This window comes from Panthera tigris, chromosome A3 (assembly GCF_018350195.1).
Source record: "Panthera tigris isolate Pti1 chromosome A3, P.tigris_Pti1_mat1.1, whole genome shotgun sequence".
Lineage (NCBI taxonomy): Eukaryota > Metazoa > Chordata > Mammalia > Carnivora > Felidae > Panthera > Panthera tigris.
Window position 1 is genome coordinate 103,050,230 of NC_056662.1, and position 21,981 is coordinate 103,072,210.

Consider the following 21,981-nt stretch of genomic DNA (forward strand, 5'->3'; position numbering starts at 1 on the left):
CGTCCAGGTCCCAGGCCTCCCGTCCCCCGCGTCTTAACATTTCTACTCGCTGCCACCATCCAGGCACGGCCAGCGGGGTCTCAAAGCTTGAACTTTTTATCTTGACATAAGCTCGGACTCACGAAGAGATTGCAAAATAGTATAAACAGTTTCCTTACACGGCCCTCACCCGGATTCCCCAAATGTTAACATTTTGCCACGTTTATTTCATCCTTCCCCTTGCCTCACCGAATACACATATATGCACCGCCATATGTTTGTCTGAGTGTCTGAGCGGAAACTGCAGACATGCAATGCCCCCCATCCCTAACTGCTTCAGCCCGTATCTCCTAAGAACAAGGACATCCTCTTAAACCACCCTGGCTCAATGATGAAACTCGGGAAATTAACCTGGGGGCAACATTATTATCTCATCTACACATTTTACTCAGATTTCCCCGCTTGTCCCAATCGTGTCCTTTCTAGCAAGTGGAAACCCCAGATCACTTACGACATTCTGTCATCGTGTCCCTTCAGTCTCCCTCAGGCTGGAGTTCAGAGGAATCTTTCTAAAATTACTCGTATCAGCTCATGTTGGTTCTGCAAGTGCCCTGTGGAATCAGAGGGGCCCGGTCTCTGGGGCATGGCCCACCCGGCACTGTCCCCAGTGCCTCTCTATGGCACTGGTTCCTGGAAGCAGCCTCACCGGCCTCCTTACCATGCTGGCCTTCATGTCTCTGGTCTCTCGGTCTGGAACCGCTCCCAGCTTTGAGCCGGCTGCTCCTTGCCCGCCCTGAGTCAGAGGAGAGATCCTCCTTGTTCCCGCCACACCACCAGACCTGCTCCGCCACACTTGGCCTTGCTCGTTGCTTTCACCTTTCATCGCCCGTTCATTTGTTCATCCCTTTATCTTCTGTCCCTCACCCCCCACCGAATATAAGCCCCGCGAGGGTGGGCAACTCAGCAGTCTGGTCCTTGCTGAGGCCTGAGCACTTGGAAAAAATTGCACCTGGCACATAATAGCTGTTCAATAAACACTGGTTGAATGAGTGGATGAATGAGTGAATGAATGAGTCAACGCAAGCTTTATCAGACTATTTGTATTAAAGACAATAAAACCCTTTCACCTATACTCACATGGGTTAGAGATTTTATAGAAGTTGAATGAAGAAGAAGAAAAATGTTTTCTCCTCAGGATGTCAGCCAATGACCTAGGAAGCTTCGGCGCACTGCTCCCCTCTTCCAACTGGCCAGACGTCAAGATAATAGACTTGATTTACTTTTTAAGAAAATGTGCCAGGTTGTCTACACCCAGGGCTTTCTGTGACGGGGCTCTCAGCAGAAATAAGTGACGCGTCTCGACTTGAAGGTCATGGTTGAGTAACATGGCGAAGAGTTTCTGACCAAGCCACAGGCTGCCTAGAACCCACTCAAATAGCAAAGGGGGCTCCCTTTCCTGCGAGAAGGGCCTTGAGAGGCCCCAAACGCCCTTGGAGGACCCCAGCCAGATCCCCAGGCCCTCCTCATGCCTCTGCAGAAACAGCTCCTGGCCAGGGGTCCGCCGAGCAAGCGGACAGGGGAAGGGTGAGCCTCGACCTTGGACAGGCAGGATGGAACCACTCTCGCTTGCAACTGGACAGGTCCATCACGGAGAGCACTCCTCAGCTCTAGACACACGTCATTCTGCCAGGAATGACACATGCAGTGGGGCACCTGGGTGGCTTAGTCTGTTAAGCGTCCAACTTCGGCTCAGGTCATGGTCTCGTGGCTTATGAGTTCAGGTCCCATGTCGGGCTCTGTGCTGGCAGCTCAGAGCCTGGAACCTGCTTGGGATTCTCAGTCTCCCTCTCTCTCTCTGCCCCTTCCCCGATTGCGCACGCACACATTAAAAAAAAAGAGAGAGTAAAGAAGAAAACTGCAGCAGCTCTTGGAGATGGCCTGCGGGGAGGCCCCCCGCTGCCCGTCCCCCAGGGAGCCCAGTCCTGACTGTGGTTCTACAGATTTCACCAGAGAATGAGGTAGACAGGGGAACAGGATGGCCTGAACCCCAAATTCTGCCCTGGCCTGGCACACAGGGAGGTGCACCAGGATAAGACACGCCAAAGGAATATTTGTACCCAGCTGGGGCAGAGGGAGGGGACCAGACTGAGGCCACACGTTACAGGGCCACGGGCAGCAGTCAGTAGGCTCAGACAATACCCAGAACTCTTGGGGCAACCCGCACGTCCACAGGACGCCATCAGACAAGGTCACCAAGAGTTGCAGGAGGTCTGACTCGAGAAGGGCAGGACTGGGGCCTCTAGAGGATGTGCCCTTGGTCCAGCTGAAACGGCCTGGTGGCCAGAGACGCGAGCAAGCCGTGGGGCCTACAGCGCTCACCCCCTCCTGCCCCTACAGGGTGGTTTAGACCAGACCACAGTGTCACAAGTCCCCAGGATGACCGGAAGTGTTCTGGGGCAAGGTAGCCTCTTGCTCCTGCTCTGCAGGGACCTAAAAGGCGGAAGGAGGTGGTCATCTGTGCTCTGGCAGAGCCACATTGCCTGGAGTCTCATCCCTGGCTCTGCCACTGATGAGCTCAGTGATCCCGGGCAAGGAGCTTAAATGCTGTGTGACTCAGTTTCCCTATGTGGACACTTGGGGTGATAAGGGCGGTTTCTTCAAAGGGCTGTCGGAGATGCGATACTTTGAGCAGGGCCTCACACATCTGTGCCCAGTGGTTACTTGTTACTATTAGAGGCATCATCACAGGGGGCTCTGGGGCCAGGTGGGGGTGGGGGAGACACCGGTGGGGCTGCCGGTCTCTCCCTAGGGTCCCACCCCAGAATTTTCTCTTGCTTTTTTTTAAAGGATTTTTCTGTTTACTGCCCATGAGATCTGGAGCAACACAGCTCCCTAGCACGTCCTGGTCTTCCGCCTTTTTGTTTTCATTTGTGCCTGGGCTATGCTAGGGTCTGACTACATACTTGGATTGAATGAACGAACGTTTTAGTTAAACCACTACCTAAATCACTAAAAGAGTAATGAGCTCGCATGAAGTCTCTGGCGTCCTTCTGGGCCGGAGGGTCAACAACGGAACGTGTTATCTTTCGGGCGTATTTTAAGAGTGGTTGCCCACGTTTGATCTCGTCTAGTTCGCAGGTAAGGGGTTCTTGTAGAGCTGATTCTCCCCAAATCTGCTTTAAGGAGGGCAAAGGGGGAGAAGTTGTGATGATTTTCCCTTGCTGAGTTCCTTTTGGTAACGTGGGTATTACAAGGCAGAACATTCTAGAAACGAGGACCTTCAACGTTCTAGTGTGTCTTCTTGGGCTCAGGGCGTGACCCGGGAAGCAGTGATCAGGAAAGGAGACCCCCGTGGGAGAAACCAGAAAACTTGGGGGAGTTTTTGCCTTGTTTTCCATCTTCTCACAGACCCCATCTGGTCTTGCCTAGTGGAGAATTTTAACAACTTGTCACCTCTCACCTTCTGATTTTGGCTGCCAGCAACTGAAAGCAACTTGGGTTACCTCAGCACACAGAGAACTTACTGGAGGGGTGGGCACTGAGCGCAAAGAACACACAGGAAGCCGGGGACCAGATACTGGCGTGCTGGTGGCTGGACAGCACAGCACCATGGCCAGGGAATGCCACCACGCCCCTGCAGACCCAAGGATATTGCTGCTCTCGCAACAACCCCTCTTTGCCCTGCTTGCTGCAGATTCAGAGAGCGTTGGATTGGCCAAGCCTAGGAAACAGGTCTGCCCTCAGCTGTACCAGGGGTAGGGAGATAAAGGGAAATTGTGGTAGAAATAAGGGGAACGGGGATAGGCGGGTTGGACTGCATAATCCCCCCTCCCTCTCATAAAGAAAAGCTAGCAAGAAACATGCAGGATATATGGAAGAGAAATCAAGTGTACTAAAAGCATGAAAAATAAGCCTCATGAGGCGCCTGGGGGGCTCAGTCGGTTAAGTGTCTGACTTCAGCTCAGGTCATGATCTCATGGTGTGCGGGTTCGAGCCCTGCGTCGGGCTCTGTGCTGACAGCTCGGAGCCCGGAGCCTGCTTCGGATTCTGTGCCTCCCCCTCTCTCTGCCCCTTCCCTGCTCATGCTCTGTCATTCTCTCTCTCTCTCTCTCTCAACAATAAATAAATGTTTAAAAAAAAAAAAGTCTCATGGACAGATCAAAATACTACCCACCGTGAAACACATCTTGGAAAAATGACAATGTTCCCCTAATAGTCACCATCATCCCAAACAAGATCTCCACAGAACTACTCAAGGCACTTAAACGGATTCTAAAATGCATTGAAGACAAAATGTAGAATGGCCACGATAATCTTGAAAAATAAGGATAAGAAATTTAAAACCTAAAACAATAGTGATCAAGGAGGGGGGTGCCGTGGAGGGATACACAAAATGGGTGAAGGGCATTAAGAGGTACAAGCTTCCAGTTGTCAAATAAAGTCTCAGGGACGAACAGGGTAGCATAGGGAGCATAGTCATGTTGTGGGGACTTTGTATGGTGACAGATGGTGGCTGTGGTGAGCATATTGTAATGTTTATAATTTCAAATCACTCTGTTGTACGCCTTAAATGAGTACAATATATTTTCTTCTTTGAGAGAGAGAGAGAGAGAGAGAGAGAGAGAGAATCCTCCAAGGGGCAGAGTGACAGAGAGATAGAGAAGTGGGGCCCACCCAGGGTTCATGTTTTACCCAAAGCGGGGCTCGAGCTCACCCGATGTGGGACTCGAACTCCCAAACTGTGAGATCATGACCTGAGCCCAAGTCATTTGCTTAATGATGGAACCACCCAAGCGTCTTTAAACAAGTACAGTATTATATCGACTATTGATTTTAACTTGGGTCTCAAAAACATTAAGCTGAGCAATAAAGAAACCAGACACACACAGAAACACATACTGCATAATTCCATTCAAACTATCCACAAAAACGAATTCGTGGTGGAAAAAAAAATCAGAACAGAGGCCACTCCTGGGAGTGGGATGGGAGGGATTGCCTGGGAAGGAGCTTCAGAGAACTTTCTACAGCGATGGCAAGGTTCTTCGTCTTGAGAGGGGTTTGGGTGACAGCTTTATCTTTGGTCAAAACGTAGCAAGTGCACACTTAAGATGTGTGTTTTTCTGAGAAATGAATTAAAAAAAAAGGTTTTATTGTAAATTTTATCTCAAAAGAGAACATTAAAAAAAAGAACCAACTTTATTATTAAAAAAAAATTTAACATTTTATTTTAGTTTTTGAGAGGCAGGGAGACAGAGTGTGAGCCGGGGAGGGGCAGAGAGAGAGGGAGACACAGAATCCAAAGCAGGCTCCAGGCTCTGAGCTGTCAGCCCAGAGCCCAACGCAGGGCTCGAACCCATGGATTGTGAGATCATAACCTGAGCCAGAGTTGGACGCTCATCTGACTGAGCCACCCAGTTCCCCCAAAATAACCAACTTTAAATGATATGTGTGCTGAAGTATTTAGGGATGAATACTGATGTCTATGGTTTACTCCAAAATGCATCAGAAAGGAAGATAGATTAACGGTTGGATAGGTGACGTTAAAAATAGTAGGGGCACCTGGGTGGCTTAGTCAGTTAAGTGCCTGTCTCTTGATTTCGGCTCAGGTCATGATCTCATGGTCATGAGATCGAGCCCCACATTGGGCTCTGTGCTGACAGTGCAGAGGTGGCTTGGGATTCTCTCTCTCTCTCTGCCTCTCCCCGGGTCTCTGTCTCCCTCTCAAAATAAATAAATAAATAAATAAACGTTAAAAAAAAAAGTGTAGTAAATTGTGAAAGGTAGAATCTAGCAGGGGGGTATACTGGGTTTCTCTGTGAAATTCTTTCAAATTTTCTGCATATTTAAAGATCTTGATAATAGAACGTTGGGGGGGGAGGGGAGAAAGCAAAAGATTCAAGTTAAGATATTTGTGACACGTAGAGATTTTTACTCATGATACATAGAGCTCGTCATCAACAGAAGAAATGAAAAACCCAAAGGGCCGTAAGCGAAGGCCTCTAGACAAAAGGCAAATGCCAACAATACCTGACAAGATCATCCCATTTGTAACTAGAAAAACCTGAATTTGACCAATCATGCTACTCTTCCCCGTCCAGGCTGATTATCAACACGGTATCGACACTTGGCGGAGAATTGGAGGCGAAGCGGATGTTCTCACGTGCCGCCGGTGGTCGTGTGAGCGGAGCCAGACCGGCAGCATCCGTGAGCCCGCGGGAGCGGAGACCCCCACCTCCCTGTCCCACCACCGCGCAACCCTCCCGCTTGCTGGCCAGGCAGCCCGGGGCAGCACGGAAGAGGCAGAAATGCCAGAAGCAGGACGCCAGGCGGCAAGCGGCGAACCTGCGTGCACTCGATGCAGAGGCTAGAATGGAGTGGAGTCACTCTGGAAGCTCTACGACCTACTGCTAAGGCAGAATCACGTACAAATTGCTGCATTGATAGAAAAAGCAAAATCACGGTAGTCTAAGTGCGCGCGCACGCACACGGACCCACAAAGAAAAGGATGGGGAAAAATTTGAACGCGTGTCTGTTGGTGAGGAAGTAGGATGCGGGATGGGGGCCAGAACAACTTTGATCTGAAGTAAGTATGATCTGCAATAAATGTATACACACACAGATGTGTAGCAACAAGACCATAGTCATGCATTGCTCGCTTAATTAAAATGAAGCACATGAACAGGTTACCCTGTTGACAACAAAGCCCGGCCAGTCTTTAACTCTCCCAGCATTTGCTTCCAAGCAACAGTGGCAAATGCTACAATTACTTATTTAGGAGTTTATAGCCTATGCCCCCAGACCAAGCTTTACGGTCTCGGTCATCCCTTACACCAGTGCACACTCACTGTGGAGCACAGTGCCCCCAGCACTCAACTCAGTGAACCCTCCCAAGGCGGCAGCGGTCAGTTCACACCCGGGGCCCCAGACACTCGTTGGTGATCGCCTGGGCTCTGCAGACAAGCCCTTTCTGCCAGAGTCAAACCAGACTTCCCACCTTTTGTTTTTTCTTCCAACTATGAGAGGGGATGAGACGGCAGGGAATCTGCCCTGATCACTAATCAATACAGAGCTGGCTCCTAGTACCACCCCCACCCCCCCCGGGTGCTGAGTCATATCTGACTACGTGGGCAGAAAACCATGCAGAAGGTCCCGCCAGCCACTTCAAAACTCTTAAGAGTGGTTTGCTTTTAAGTATGCTACACAGAATTGTCTTCGAGCGAGAATTCACAAAACCTACACGTAGGGAATACATTCTGTGACTGACAAAGGGCAGAGGTGTGGGTGTGCATATACTGATACAGAACTCCAGCTGTCTCTCCACCGTTCTGTGAAACAAATCACACAGCTCACCAAAACTAGTTGAAAGTTTTATTTGTATAAACTTCATTAAGAACATAAAAGATTAAGTTTCTTAAAAAAAAAAAAATCTGCAGTTATTTACAGCAGTATTGCACAAGTAAAGTGGCAATTACCCTGTCGAAATTCATCAGTGCAAAACACAAGTAAGCCAGGGAAATTGCAATACAAATGCTACATACGCTGGGTCCTAGGAAACAAGTTAGTGATGGGTCAGTATACAGACAGATCAGTGCTATTTATAAATGTGTACCTGATGAGTTCTGATACAGTAACTAGTGGTCACAGAATCTGGACATACGACTTAGGAGAGTTTCTAAAGTCAGGTTTCCGGATGAAAGTAGTCAAGTTACCTAGCTGGGAGCTTGAGGAACGCTTCTCAAATGCAATGCCGTTTGGAGAACAGGAGTCACCTCAGCTGGCTTAGCGTCACGTGTGGACACACCCCTGCACACGCGTGTGTGCAGAGTGGGCACACACAGGCACCAGGCTAAATCAGCAGGGATGACAGGACCATCTACTGACACGGATCCACTAGGAAGTCTCTAAAGCTTCCAAGAAGCTTTCACATCTTAACATCCAGTCTAGTGGGACCCTCAACCTCTCTCAAAGGCAACAGAGAAGCAGAAGACGACCACCTGAAGAAGCAGGCTGATCAAATGTAGGGACCAAACGGCTCAGGGCTGGGGACGGGGGTAGGGTCTGTACAATTAGCTCCTGAAGACCATTTAGTCCACACCTCAAAGCACAGGACACAGCGGGTGGGGGGTAATTCAACTACTCACCAGTTGCCAAAAAGGGATTAGTGGCAATGAGGTGGTCCTGAAGTCACTCCCGAGGCAGGAGCCACCTGTCTCCCCTGTCCCTTCCTCCTGCCCCTGAACCACTCACTCCATGGCAGTACCTCCAGAGCGGGCACGCTTCTATTTCTCTGAACGCTGAATTGTCAGGGGTAAGTGTTCAATGGAAAGATCTGTCCCAACTGCCAATGATACATTAAAAAAAAAAAAAAAAAAAAAATACGGTCTGGTGTTAATAGAATTTGCTTCCATGAGAAGCTCGCTCTTTTGGAATAAAAAGTCACTGGATATTTCTTGTAGAATTTGGTAACCTGCCAAATGGTCCCTCATTGATGGCAACGCACAGACTTCATCAAAAGTAGAGCAAACCCCAAGAACTGAAACCCATGTGACCAGAAACTACAGGAACCAAAGCTGGAGGGCCAGCCTGGGAAGACCGTGTGGCTCAGGGAGCTGAGCGGTCACCACGTCAGAGTCAAAAAGCGATTAATGGTACAGCAGGGGGGTGGGGGTGGGGGCAGGGAGGTCAACACTTTTCAAAACTTAAGACATTAAATAAGCAGGAAATAAATATACAATATTTCTACAAGTTACAGCATTATGAAACAGTAGGACACATTACACAGAAAAAGAATCTACAATATTTACAATCCTCAATTCTGAAAAAGTTTAGTAAAAACAGTGATTTTTACTCATTTATGCTGTACAAAATTTTACAAGAAAGGTAAAGGAAACACAATTGCACACAGACATTTGGCTCAGTTGGTAAGTAAAATGTGACCTCCTAATCTAATAAATAGTCAAAATATATACATTATTAAGAAGGGGAAAACAGGAGAAAGTTGTTCTCTACTGTGTACACTTCCATCAGACGGAATTTTTACCTGGTTTCTCCACAACCACCCAAAAGAGTTCTTCGTAAACTCCCTTCTAGGCAGGAGCACAGTTAACTGGAAGCATTACTCATGAGAGTATTTTGTATGTGTTTATTGCATTTCTGTGCTAAGTCACAGGACACTTTCTACAAACCTCACGTGAGAAGAGGTGGTCAAGGCACAAAACCCGCATTCAGTTTCCAAAAAGGGATCTAGCCACATTATGTTTTCTACAAAAAGTAAAAGACAGAGAAAATACAAGGTCTACCACAGTAGGCATACCTTCCAGAGGCATCTTGATAAACAGATGCATACAGTACAGAAACGTCCAGTCATCTCTCTTGAGTCCTGGTGCGATATCCTGCTCCTTAATACTACAATTCATAGAATCTCCTATCTCCTCACGAGCTGCTTCCGCGGCCGGCCTGGAGGCCAGGAGGCCACCGAGCCAGAGGTAAACCTGTACATGTGGCCAGCACACAGCCCTCGGGCCCCGCTCCCAGGGAGCCGCAGTATTGCAGAAACAGAGTAAAGTGCCCCAGTTGGAGAGACCGGCACTGAGTATGGAGGTCCTGGGTCGGGGCGAGGCGTCCAGAACCGAATACGTCTTTGGTGTGTGTGTGTCCAGCAGGCCCACCGTTGCCTTACAACCGTGTGGGCTTTACGACCCTACAAAGGAGTTCGAGACACATCGAAAACGCAAGCTGACCCTCAACACAGCTTTAAAAACTATTCAAGACCCCAAGGAGAGTTTGGGGGAAACGAAAATTCTAAAAAAGGAAGGATATTTGGAAGCAAATCTCTCTACCTAAAAGAAAAAAATGTATATGCTATAGATACATACATATATATATATATATTTATATAGAATTATGAAGATACAAATGAATGAATTTCCCCACTTAATTTAATAATGTGAAAACACTGGTCCTCTTAGGGGCCAAGAGCAAAACAAGAGTTGTTGGTGCTGACTCGGTTTGATGTATTTCTCTTAAAAAGCTGTTTAATGGTCTGAGGTTTCAAAGACTGTCAGAGTTATAGGGTTCACGAAATGATCTCCACCTCCCTTCTTTTCCTGCTTCCTGATCTTTTTCTTGGGTCTCCCCAGTTAACTGCCTTTGAGATGATGGCCCAACTCACGGGCTCTCCGTCCCAGAAAGGGGGAGAAAGAAAGAGCAGCCCCAACAGAGGTGGACGCACGCAGGGCGGTCCCACAAAACCCAACCGTTCCGAGGGAAATGGAACAAGTCAAACCGACAGCTGTCAGGAGGCTGAGAGGCCGCTTCAGATTTGTGCTCCGACGGAGGAGTTTTGATGGCACTGCCGAAGGCGGGATTAAGCCTTCATATCAAAATGGATTCAGAGGGGTGGGAACCAAGCGTCAGGCATCGAAGGCCAGACGAACTTGGGAGTTGGACGAAAAGCCCGGATGCCCAGGAAACAGCCGCCTCAAGCCCCAAGGCCTGTGCCAACTCCCACGAGGGCCGGGGCTCGGACACCTGCAGTCCAAGGAACTCAGCTGTGAGGGGGCGTGCTCACCACCTGTGGCCGCGCAGACAGTGCACCTGTGACTATGGGAAAGTCTGCAACCAGAAAAGCCGACGGTGCCTGTCTGTGCTGTTACTGCCAGTCCTCCCTCAGGACACTTCTAAATGATGAGCCCATCGAAACCAAAGAAGACCAACATCAAGCCCGTCCCAGCGTGTGTGATACAGGCAGATCCTAACTCATGTCCTGACCCCATTACCTTTTATCATGAGCACGCGCTGGACCAAATCTGCGCATCGCCGTCCAGGCAGACCAGAAGAGCATCGCCGGGGGAGATAAGGAAAAACACACGGAGAAGAGTCTTAAACTTTTTGCCACAGGTGCAATTGAATTTGAGGAGGTAAGTAAATATTTACAAGATGGGAGTGGCATATCAATACAGGCTGGTAACAGACCCTCTGCCCCTTTAATCAGTTCCATTTCATAAGAACTTTTTGGTATTAATAATAATGGTAAAAAAAAAAAAAACAAAAAAACCCAAAACAACAAAGTATGTCAAAGAGGCAATGGCAGGGAAGGGAGGGGGCCATATCATACCTCTCCCGTTTAAAAATTCTGTACAGTAATCTCTAAAAAGAAACTAAGGCAGCTTTATAAATTAGCTGGCTCAGTTTCCACTGCAGAGTTTACATAATCCTCTGAGAGTAGGCAACAGGTTCTTAAAATTTTAGTACAAAAATCATTCACGAGTTGGTTAAAAAGTTTCCATTTCCTTTTTGAAAAACCTGCTCTTATTAAAGAAGGTGGAAAAAAAACCCACACCGCGTGTAAACACCATTCTTGCATAAAATCCTGCTCCAAAGAACCATGATTTGTACATATATATATATATATATTTTTTTTTTTTTTTAAAAAGAATCCTCCCTCATTTACATTCACAACAAACTTCCATTAGAAATTCTGCCGTGTGGTGAACAGAAAGGTCCGGTCCACATGCGGCGCGGCGTCCTCGGGAACGCGTTGGCCGGCCTGCCCGCACGCCCCGTTGGGGACAGAGCCGCTGGCAGCACAGCAGTGGCCCCCAGAAATTGTGGTGCTGGGGCCTGCTGGCGTGAACACGTGAAATGTCTGCACACATGTGGCTCCGCGAGGAACCCGTCGTCACTGCAATCGCCATATCAGGCGGACGATGTAACGTAACAGTCGTAAGATAATCATTTGGGGCTGGGCTTCGGCTGCTTGGTAATTATTCAAAAAGACCTGAAACGACAATAGGAAAGCTTCTTAGTTTCTCAGCCCTGATGTTATTTTTTGGGTGGGGGAATGCCTATACTTAAGCGATGCACCAATCCCACTGTTACCCAGCTCGGGAGGCACCCCATCTTCTGAACACGGGTTCTTCCCCGAGACTGCGAAAGGGGAGGCCCTCCTACCACCTCCCTTGCAGAGGGAGACCTCACTGCGTAGACAGCAGTAGACTGAATGATCTGCTGCTTCACAGGAACCCACAGAATGCTTGGAGCCTCAAAGAGAATCCTTGAAACTCTGTTTGCTTCTCTAAAACGCTATGCTTTCTAGATCATCGTTGGCCAGAACTGCCTTGATCTGGAAATGCATCAACCTCTGTGCAGGTGCTGGAGAAAAGCCATGCCATCCCCCCCCACCCCACTTAACTGGAGTTGGGTGTCCCTTTGAAAGAGGCAGGGGTGGAGGGGACAGAAGAGAGATGTGAAGGAAGTCTCTAACTACCCAGGTTATTAACCTTCAAATCCGTCGACTCCCCCAAGGGTGAATTTCTGGTAGCTGCAGTTTACTTGAGCACACACGGGCAGAGTCAACCCCCATCCTCCCGCCCCATATGGGGAGCAAAGAAAAAGCAATTGAAAAATTTTAAAGAGCCTCCTTGCCAGTGACTACCCTATGTTTATAAGCTGACAAACTGTTCAAAAGGAAACTGCTGGATTAAAGGTCTCAGCGGTCTCAGAGGTCCTCAGGTCTTCCGAAGAGTGCCCACCTTGGCGTTCTAATCCATTCTGCCGATAAAGTGCAAGGTGTCAATTCAGAGCAGCCGGAGCCAGCAATGGAACACACCTGCCTCTTACACCAGGAGCTACAACCCGTTTCGCAATCCAGGCCTGCAATCCATCCTGGTCGTTTCCTTAATGAGTCATCCGTGCCCAGGACCCCGGCTCTTTGCCATCCGGGGCTCTCCACGAACCCCGTGTTCACGTGCGCAGGTGAAGCTTCCAACGCACCACCGCGGAACCGCCGGCCACAAGTCGGGCTGGGAACGAGTGTCCCGTCTCACACACAAACGGGGCCCACAGACGCCAGCTGCGAGCGGAGCCCCTGCCCTGTTTACACGAGCTCCCCAAGCCTGTCTGACAGAATGGGATTGTGATACGGCCAGGGCATTTCCCGTTCTCCTTCCATACCCAGACTGGAGGAAATCAGCTTTCTGTAAGCGATTCCTGTACAGGCGCTCTGTAACCACAGTCTGTGATTTTTATCTGTTTTACACACGAGATTGCTTTGTTTTGATTTAACTTTCAAAATTACTTTGCTTTTTCTGTGTGAGAATAATTTAGGGGAAGGTTAATTTTAGTTTAGACTAATATTAATAGGTTGAAAGAGGCTTATTCAAAATAAAACCACGACTTACTGAAACTAAGAAGGCGTAAATGCAGGGCTAAGCCATCCCTTCAAGGTGGGAAATCTCATGTCAGCCAGGTGTCATTACCAGCCTCAGGGAGACCAGAGAATGGGGTCTAAGTGACACCAGCAAGGCCCATTAGTGACAGATCCCAACTGCTTACACTTAGCTAATTTTACATTCAAGAACTGGCAGCGTCGGCGAGGAGAAATCTTCCACCCACCCTTTGAGGACATCAGGTGGACGACAGTGGCCATGACAGCAGACAGGACTCACTTCGCGAGAAGTCTTTCCAAGTGTTTAAGAGTCCCGCTTTCATCTTCAATGTAGGGGGCATGGGGCGTGTTCCAGGGAAGGCGGGGCGGAGGCGGGGGCAACGCAGGAAATTCTGGAGAAAGGAACCCCCAATCCCTGACAGACGACAAGATGCTACCACCACTCAGGAAGGGCAGCGGGACGCCTGCCCCCTCAGGCAGCACGCGAGACAACACGGCACACGCTTTCAAGCCAGCGAGAAACTGCTTTTGGACAGCATTCAACGGAGGAAGCCGTTACGAACGAATCCAAAGAAGGGCCACGCCAGCCCAGAAAACCTTTGACAGCTGGCGCGGCTGGCACAGCTCCGTGGGCACGGCCCGTCCCTCCAGAGCAGCTGGATGACGGGCAGCTCCCGCTTCCCACAGACTCCCCGCCTTCCAGCACCTGCAGCCATACGAATCAGCTGGTTTGCGGGAGCACACCGTAGGTGCCCGAAGATGCCAGTGTGGGGCAGGCGGCGCGAGGGCCACAGAGGGTGAGGACGCCCGGCCAGGCTCCAGCTATCAGCGCCAAGCACACGACAGCGGCACAGCCAGCACGAGATCTCAGACCTCTGGCCTCCGGGGCTGTGGATAAACACATTTCTGTTGTTCAAGCACTCCCTCCCCCGCAGCCTGTGGTACTTTGTTACAGCAGCCTTAGTGAATGAACACACACTCTAGTGCTACGTGCTAAGCGGACGTTCTTGGTCCTTCCCCCTTTAGAAAAACAACATTTTTCAGGTCAGGGTTGTGGAACGCTGTTTTAATCAAACTCATTCAAGTCCTTTAGGAAGGTACATTAATATGATGCATTTGGATAAAGGGCATCGTTAAAAAAATGAAACATGCTACTAAGTACAAAGAATTTATGTATTACAGCGATCTCTTTTGCTCACTCACACACACACACACACACACACACACACACACACACACACAATCACAAGTGCTCAAAGTGTAGGCCCCATCCTGTTGGGTCTTTTTAGCTCCATGGTCTAGATCAGGAACTACATTACTTGGGGCAATTGACTTTTATGGCTATCCCATGTGCCCAGAAGATGACTCCTTCAACATTCAGCTTTGTGTCTCCCTCCAGGAACCAATTCTGACAGTTCATGCTCTTCTCTGGGCGAGGGGCTCCCGCAGCCCCCATGCCTCCTTGCATGGGGGCAGGGGGTGTGCTGGGGCCCAACTCTGAAAGCAGTTATCTGCATCCATAGGCCTGATGGGCAATACCTATGTCATCGGCAACGAGTGCAGAACAGCATCGCACAGCCCATCCCAAGGGCTACCCGTGGGTGCTACCCACAGCGACCACTGCCCTGCCTGTGGAATCATGATGCAGGTTCCCACCCTGCAGGCGGAAAAACACCTACACGTTCTGGCAAAAATGGGAGCCCTGTGCCAAAACGGAGTCAAGATGCTGAGGGTCCTTCCCGTTGAAAGAAAAAAAATGCAACAGCATCTCTTTTCAAGAAGCTCACACTCTGGTGGGGAATCGCCATACAAATAAATAGCAGGATAGCAGGACAACGGCAATACAGAGGTTAATAAAAGGACAGAGAAAGCAGCGCTTGCCAGAGGCAAGTGGGGGCCTGGGAGAGCCAGGGCAGGAAGGCACAGAGGTGAGCCCAGGTTCCCTGGTGTAGACTCGAGTTCTCTGCTTTGAAGATATGGAAAGTGTCCTTAGAGACAGTGTCACAAGCATTCAGCATCCCTGAACGGTTCTCTTACGTACACACCAGAGAACACAGGCTCACCTGGGTGGCAGCTGGGGGCGGGGCTGTGCCAGGGAAAAATCCTCAAGTGGGGATGAGGGAGACTTACCAGGGCCGATGGCATACAGGGCGGGGAGCTGGGGCACTCGGGGCCACTCCAGCCTGAAACACATGGCTGGGGTGGGGGGGGGCTGGGGCTCCCTCTGTCTACAGCAGCCAAGAGGAGAGAGCACGAGCGGACGGAGCACCAGCCGCCACGGTCGTTTCCGCACAAGGACCATGTTCAACTTACACTTGACACAATCAACCAAGTACTGGGATTTAATTATACTTTAAGGGCAAAATAGTCACAGTAAAACATCCTCTCTTGCCCAATCCAGGAAGGCAGGTATGCAGATACAAGAGACCCTGATCCCATCCCAGGCTGCCCGGAGAACTGGCCAGGAGGACCACCGACCGCATGCCTGCAGAGCACAGCTCTGGACTTGGCTCCACACTCCCGCAGGCAGGGGCGAGCCCTGCCTCTGAAAAGCAGCCCAAGACATACCAGGTCTTCAGACTCTGTGCGCCCTAGCTTGGGGTCCAGACGAATCACCTGACGCCACCATTAAACAAAATGGCGTGCCACACACCTCTACAGTCTTCACGACAATGCTGTGAGCCGGAACAGCTCACTTCTCCACGTCACAGATACGATGACATTGACCAAGCTTGTGGAATCAAAATCAAGAACCATCAAGTGCTCCCAACAAGTCAACTCAGACTTCAGCACTGTGTAGAACACACTAGCTCACCAATCCGCGCACCAAAGGCTGGTCCAAACCCCATGTGGCTGCACCAAATGACTCAGTAAGTACAACACACACGTATTCACTCAGCATTACTCAAAGGAGCTTAACCATAAAAACACACAAATGAGATAAAAACAAAAGTTAAGAGAGGTCAGAAATGACATTGAGGAAGAGAGACTTATCCTGGGAACCAGGGAGGGCTGAGATCTACTGCAGAAGAGCCATCGTTTAGCTGAGAGTTTCCTGGCAGTCAAAGTAACAAGGGAGACATGGCACTATCTTTACCATTTTATCAAAGGCAGATCAATAGCAAATTCTAAGAGACAACCCAAAAAGCAAGGAATACCTATAAAACTCTGAGACACACAGCAATTTTTAAACTTGTTCAAAAACCCCTTTCTCATACAATTTCAACACTGAATACCTAAGAGGCCCTAAACTGTTTTCTCTTTTTTTAAAAAGATTTATCCACTTTGAGAGGGAGCATGCAAGCTGCAGAGGGGCAGAGAGAGAGGGAGAGAATCCCAGGCAGGCTCCATGCTCAGCGCAGAGGCTGACGCGGAACTCGATCACGACCTGAGCCGGAATCAGAGCTGGATGCTCAACTGAGTGAGCCACCTAGACGTCCCTTCTCTTTTTTAAAACAGATACACCTTTCAGTGGTAACATGCTAGAAGAGACCAAATTCTGGCCATGAGACTCTGAGAAACAGGGAACCTGTGCTCCAGGATCAAGCAAGTGAGGATACGTGAGGTGAGTGTCTGTCTGGATGGTGTCTGCTCCCCAAGGCACTACGGCGGCACCTTCTGGGACAGTGCTGAGTGTCGCCACAATCAAAGATGGCAGGGTGGGAGGGGGACAGAGAGCGGCGTCAGTGATCCCGATGGAAGACCACCATCAACCTAGAGAGAATTTTAAATGACGAGAGAGGGAGACAGAGAGGAGAGAGGAAAAGGGCCCCCAAATGTGGACGTCTTCAGGAAGATGTGGGCTCTCTGCACCCTGGCCCAGATTTGAGCACTCGGTTTGCCATCCCACTGCTGTCAGGGCTCAGGCTGATGCTGCGGTGCTGCCCAGAAGCCAGATTCATTTTCTCTCCGTCACCAAGGCAACGTGTTCATTTGCATAGCGCGCGCCTCGCGTGCTATGATGTCAACACAGCTGTGGCGAGGGTGCCGGGAGGTCCTCCCCCGGATGTGGTGTTCCCACTCAGCGACCAGGAGCCAGCTCTCCCGCAGTGCTCGCCAAGCGACCGGGGCCGCGGCTGACCTGCGACGGTGGAGCCGCAGACGAATCCCATTTGCATGAATCCAACTCCTTCATTTTTAATGCATCATCTCAAAGAAGAGGTCCGCGGAACAACCACTTCTCCGGTTGCCTTCCAGTCAGGCCTGCTGTGCACTGGGTTGGCTTCTGGCAGGGCAGAAGCCACCCCTCTCCCGGGCACGTCTCTAACTCGCCGGCCCTCGGACCCCAGACCCCACCCCGGCTAATGTGAAGCGCCCCCGATCGTCCCCAGGAGGGGTGGCACCACACTGTGGCCCATCACAGAGAAGCCAGAGATGGTTCTCACATCTCCCGTGTGAGGCTCCAGCAGACGAAATAAATGTCAGCCTCGGAGCAAGAACACACAGTTCCGAAATTCCCCGGCCTCAAAAGGATGATGAGACGCACTGTACCCACCACCTGAACCTCTCTGCTCTGGTTCGGCTGGGAGAAGTCTAGCGGGGGGTGGTGAGACGTCTGCAGGCTGGCCAAGCCCTGCCTCCTGCGCCTCTTCATTTCCTCAAGAGGATTAAAAAACCCCCGTTAGACCTCTCTGAAGTCCCCCTCCAGGCACCTGCACCTCTGAATGGTTCTGTGTGAATGGCCCAGCGCCCCCCCTCCTGCGAGGCAGCCGTCCAGGTGTACCCACCGGCCACGGCAGATGCAGCACTCGCGGGCAGGGTGAACGGGAGCCACGGCACCCGGCGATGCCCACCCAGCCATTTAAACACACCCCAGCGCCCCAGTCTCACCTCCTGTTTTTGTGCACCCAGACAGACCCAGCACGCATCAGTAGGGCCGAACACAACTTGTTCCACAAGGCAGCGGGTTGAATGAAACATAGACAGGTGGAAACTCTGGTAGCATCTCTAAACTTTGAAGACCACCTGGGAACTGTTTCAGCTCTAGTTCAACGAGACGCCAGAACGATGGGCCAGGGACGAGAGCGATTTCTAGCCCCATCCCCTGAACGTTTCCACACGACCTTCACCACATCCCTAAGAGACGGACAGAAACTGGGGCTCCCAGACATTAACGGATGGAGTCAGGATTCCAGACCTCACCCCGAAATTCTCACACTTGTCCACGAGTCCTGCTTTCCTGTAAGCTCACGCTTTATCCCCAAGTCGCGGAAAACCCTTGTTCAGAAAACCTGTGATCCACAGTCACTGCGGGGATCAGCTGAGGTCTCAGAGGTCTCAGGGAAAAACAGGAAGGGCTGAAGCCATAGGAAGGGTGACTCTTGGATCGCACAGGCTCCAGCATCTCTGTGATGGGGGTTGTTGGAAGGCTCTTAAAACCACAACACCGAACGACTTCCTCCAACTGCGAGAAAAACACGAAACCTGAGAACTGTATCACAGATAAATGGTGGGCACCAATTTACTGAAGCTACTCACAATGGTTTTTGCCATGAAAACGGTCTTTCTGTAAACTCATGGGCAACTCACCATCTCATGAGATAGGTGTAGTTTTAAATTTAATATTTGATATGCAAATTTCCCACTATGGTTTGCTCAGACAGTAATAGAAAATGGCTTATTTTATTAAACGCCTACATTCAATTAACGAAGGCCTCAAAAGAATGTTGTCAGAGAACACATTTTCTCTGGGTGGATGTTCAGCTTATGCTATTAACCAAACAAGCCACAAATTCGTTCTCTCCCTTGTACGTTATCTACAGAATATCGTTTATAAAACGAAGAATCACACAGCACAGGGAATTCACATCACAGGAAGGACAGCACAGAAAGATTTCAGATTCGGATATAGTCTATGAAAACGCTAATGGCTGGCTCTTCAATTAAACTTTTGCTTCCATCTAAACCTGTCTGCAAGCCACCTTTCCCTCTCTATGCTGTCTGGTTCGGTGCTACTCTTCAGTCTACATGCAGTTCAGCCAACTCGTGCCTGTACATGCCTGGGACAGAAGTAGGAAGTAGGCAGTGTAAACAAAGGATACACTGTTTCTCCAGACCGAACAATGAAAGGGTTTTCATTCACTTCTTGGCCCAGCTAGAGGGTCTGGCGTAGCTTCCCATGCTGTTGCTCATTGCTGTCCACTCACCAGGACGTCCCCAAGTCGTTGCCAACCGAGAGCAGTCCACCTTAGCACAGAGCAACGCAGGCCTGACAACCTGAGTGCAAAGCACCGAGGAGGCCACAAGAGGTAAATGATCCCAGCTTTGGTACGGGGGTGGGGGAGGCAGATGCTGGTCAAAAGACTGGTCTAATTACCCCAAGAGCACATGTGCTTATGTTCTGAAGGCCCAGCACACGCTCCACAGACTTGGACTGCGCCCTTAGCCCACGGCTAAGAGTCCCATCCGAGTGGACGCTGTCCCGAGAACCGGTGATGAGCACACGGCGCTCCACGCTGCACCACGGCTACATGCAAGCCGCTCGCTCTCTCCGTGAAGCTCAAGACAGAGATCTAGCTTCTCCGAGACATCTTCCTCCCTACAGGCCCACTGCCACCCACACTCCCCAGCGTTCACCAAGAGCCCGGGCACGGGGAGCTGGGACAGTCAGGGCACCGTGTGGGTGCAGGTCATCATTCAGCCTTCCAGGGGCTGCGCGACCTCCACGGGCCCCTGGGCTTTGTCCTGTGACACGCGTTATGTGCGCCTGCACTGCTGAGGCCCTTGTATGCTTGACGACAGGTGAAAATGCACCAGCGGGCTGCCACTGGCCAGATCTATCATAAGTTGAAGGATCCAAATAAGCACAGAGAGTAACGCATAGTAACCTGTTGAATTAAAAGGGACCCGTGAATTTAGGTCCACAAACAAAACAAACACACACTCGGGAAGGCAACTTCTTCCTCCTCTACACACACTTTCCTTCCAGGGCAGATGGAGACACACGGACTGGAGAGTAGAAGACGCCACCTCTGACCAGAGTCAGCCTTGCCAGCAACAGGACAAAGGGACTCCCTGCGCCTCCCAGTGCAAACTCTGGATGGAGGAGGCCACAGTGTCACTCCTGTAGTATTCCTGCCCAAAACACAAAACTCAAGTCTCATCGTGAGGGGACATCAGACAAACTAGAGTCTCTATGAAGTGTCTTCCAAAGTGTCAGTGTCATGAAGACTGAGAGAGAATTGGTTCCAAGTCAATGGCATCAAAGCGATGAAGACAACTCAACTTAACACAGGATTCTAAACCGGATCTTGGACCGGAAAAAAACCTTTTTTTAATCTTACTATAAAGGACATTTTGGCACAACTGGTAACATTTGGATGAAGTCCACAGATTACATAACGGTACTGCAACACTGTTAATTTCCTGATTTTGAGAACTACACTGTGGTTATGTGAGAGGCGACTTTCATTAGTAGGAAATACACACGATGCACTGAAGAGTAAGAGGGCATCACACCTGCCACTTACTCTCAAACCGGGCAGAAAACAGCGCGCACACGGGTAGAAAGAGGGGGAACATTAAAGCCAATGTGGCAACATGGGAACAGCGGGGAGCTTAGGTGGCGGACGGAAGGGGGTTCTTCGTACCATTCTTGCAACTTTCACGTGAAGTCTGCAATTATTTCAAAACAAAAAAGTCACAAAAATACACCAGACTTGGAGCAGTCAAACTGACCAGGCAGAGGGGGGGCACACAGGCCACTCTGCCCTGGCAGGGTCGTGCGGGGGCAGTGACATGGAGTCACAAGAGAGAAAGGGAACATGCACCGGGACTTTGCGCTCACCTGTGCCTCTCTCACCTCCTCCAAGGGTTCAGACTGCACAGCTCCGTGGCACAGGCTTCCCCACTGCCCTTAAGTGGACTGAACACATGACAACTACAGGACACCTTCCTCTATTGCTCTAACTGAAAAAACGGGAAAATATCCTGTCAGGCTTCGCAAGGCTCATGGCAGTAAAAGACCAACACTTTAGAAAAGGCACTGTAACAGTATTAAGCAAATCAAGACACTACGTATTTAAAATGCTAACATCTATTAAAAAGCAACCGTCGTAAAGCAAGGCAACGGCGTGCACCACTCACCGAAGAAGTAGCTCCTCCCAGCCACCCCCCCCCCCCACCCCGTGAGCCAGCGGGTGACGTGAATGCATTACTTCCCGCTACAGCCTCCCATTTCCTCCCCAGATTCCCACCCCCACTATTCAACAACAGACCGTCCATCAATGTGGCTGCAGGCTAGGGATTATTTTTAACCTAACAACTACCAAGACAGGCATCTGGAGCTTTGGGGGGGGTCACCGTGTCACTATCCAGGGTCTGGTGTTTTGAACTGGTTCTTCATTTAAATCTGGAGAATGTATTTGCCTCTGTTTTAGAAAAATCAGGTTATAACCTACAGTCTGTCCCTATGTCTCCCCCGATATCCCAGCCTACTTAGAAAGCTAGAGTCCCTTAAATTATCAGTGACTGCATTTTCCCAGTGGTTGACTTTTTTAAAGAGATGCAAAATAAGGTTCACAACCAGAAAACCACGTGATAGTGCAATGAAACTAACGGACATTTATTTCGCCAAAAACACTGAGAACAAACAGGTTACATCTCATTTGAATAAACAGAGATGGCCATCTTAAATATCCTCTGAAACACTGGACTGTGACAGAACACTGGGAGAAAAGGAGGAGAGGAAGGATATAACCTGCTAGACACCGTTCCCTCACCTCCAAGGGACAGGCAAGGCGATGGCAACAACACAACAGCCTGTGACCCAAATGCACGTGACTTGGGACTATCCACCTCGAAGGCCTATGTGAGGATGGCCGTGGGCTTGGCTG

General features: G+C 50.0%; 1 protein-coding gene across 10 annotated transcripts in view; it reads right to left on the bottom strand.

The window, feature by feature from the left end:
* Nucleotides 1-4,932: 4,932 nt before the first annotated feature.
* Nucleotides 4,933-21,981, bottom strand: part of BCL2L11 (BCL2 like 11) — a 51,654-nt gene continuing 34,605 nt past the window's right edge. For 6 of the 10 annotated variants that reach the window (XM_007082350.3, XM_042982028.1, XM_042982024.1 and 3 more), the window contains one exon: nucleotides 9,884-11,758. In XM_007082350.3, coding sequence (XP_007082412.1) covers nucleotides 11,660-11,758 — 99 coding nt within the window. In that variant the 3' untranslated portion in view covers nucleotides 9,884-11,659. Of the gene's footprint in view, nucleotides 5,100-9,883; nucleotides 11,759-20,933; nucleotides 21,056-21,981 lie in introns of those variants that run through there. The other 4 variants (XR_006215892.1, XR_006215893.1, XR_006215894.1 and 1 more) reach the window with 4 other exon arrangements.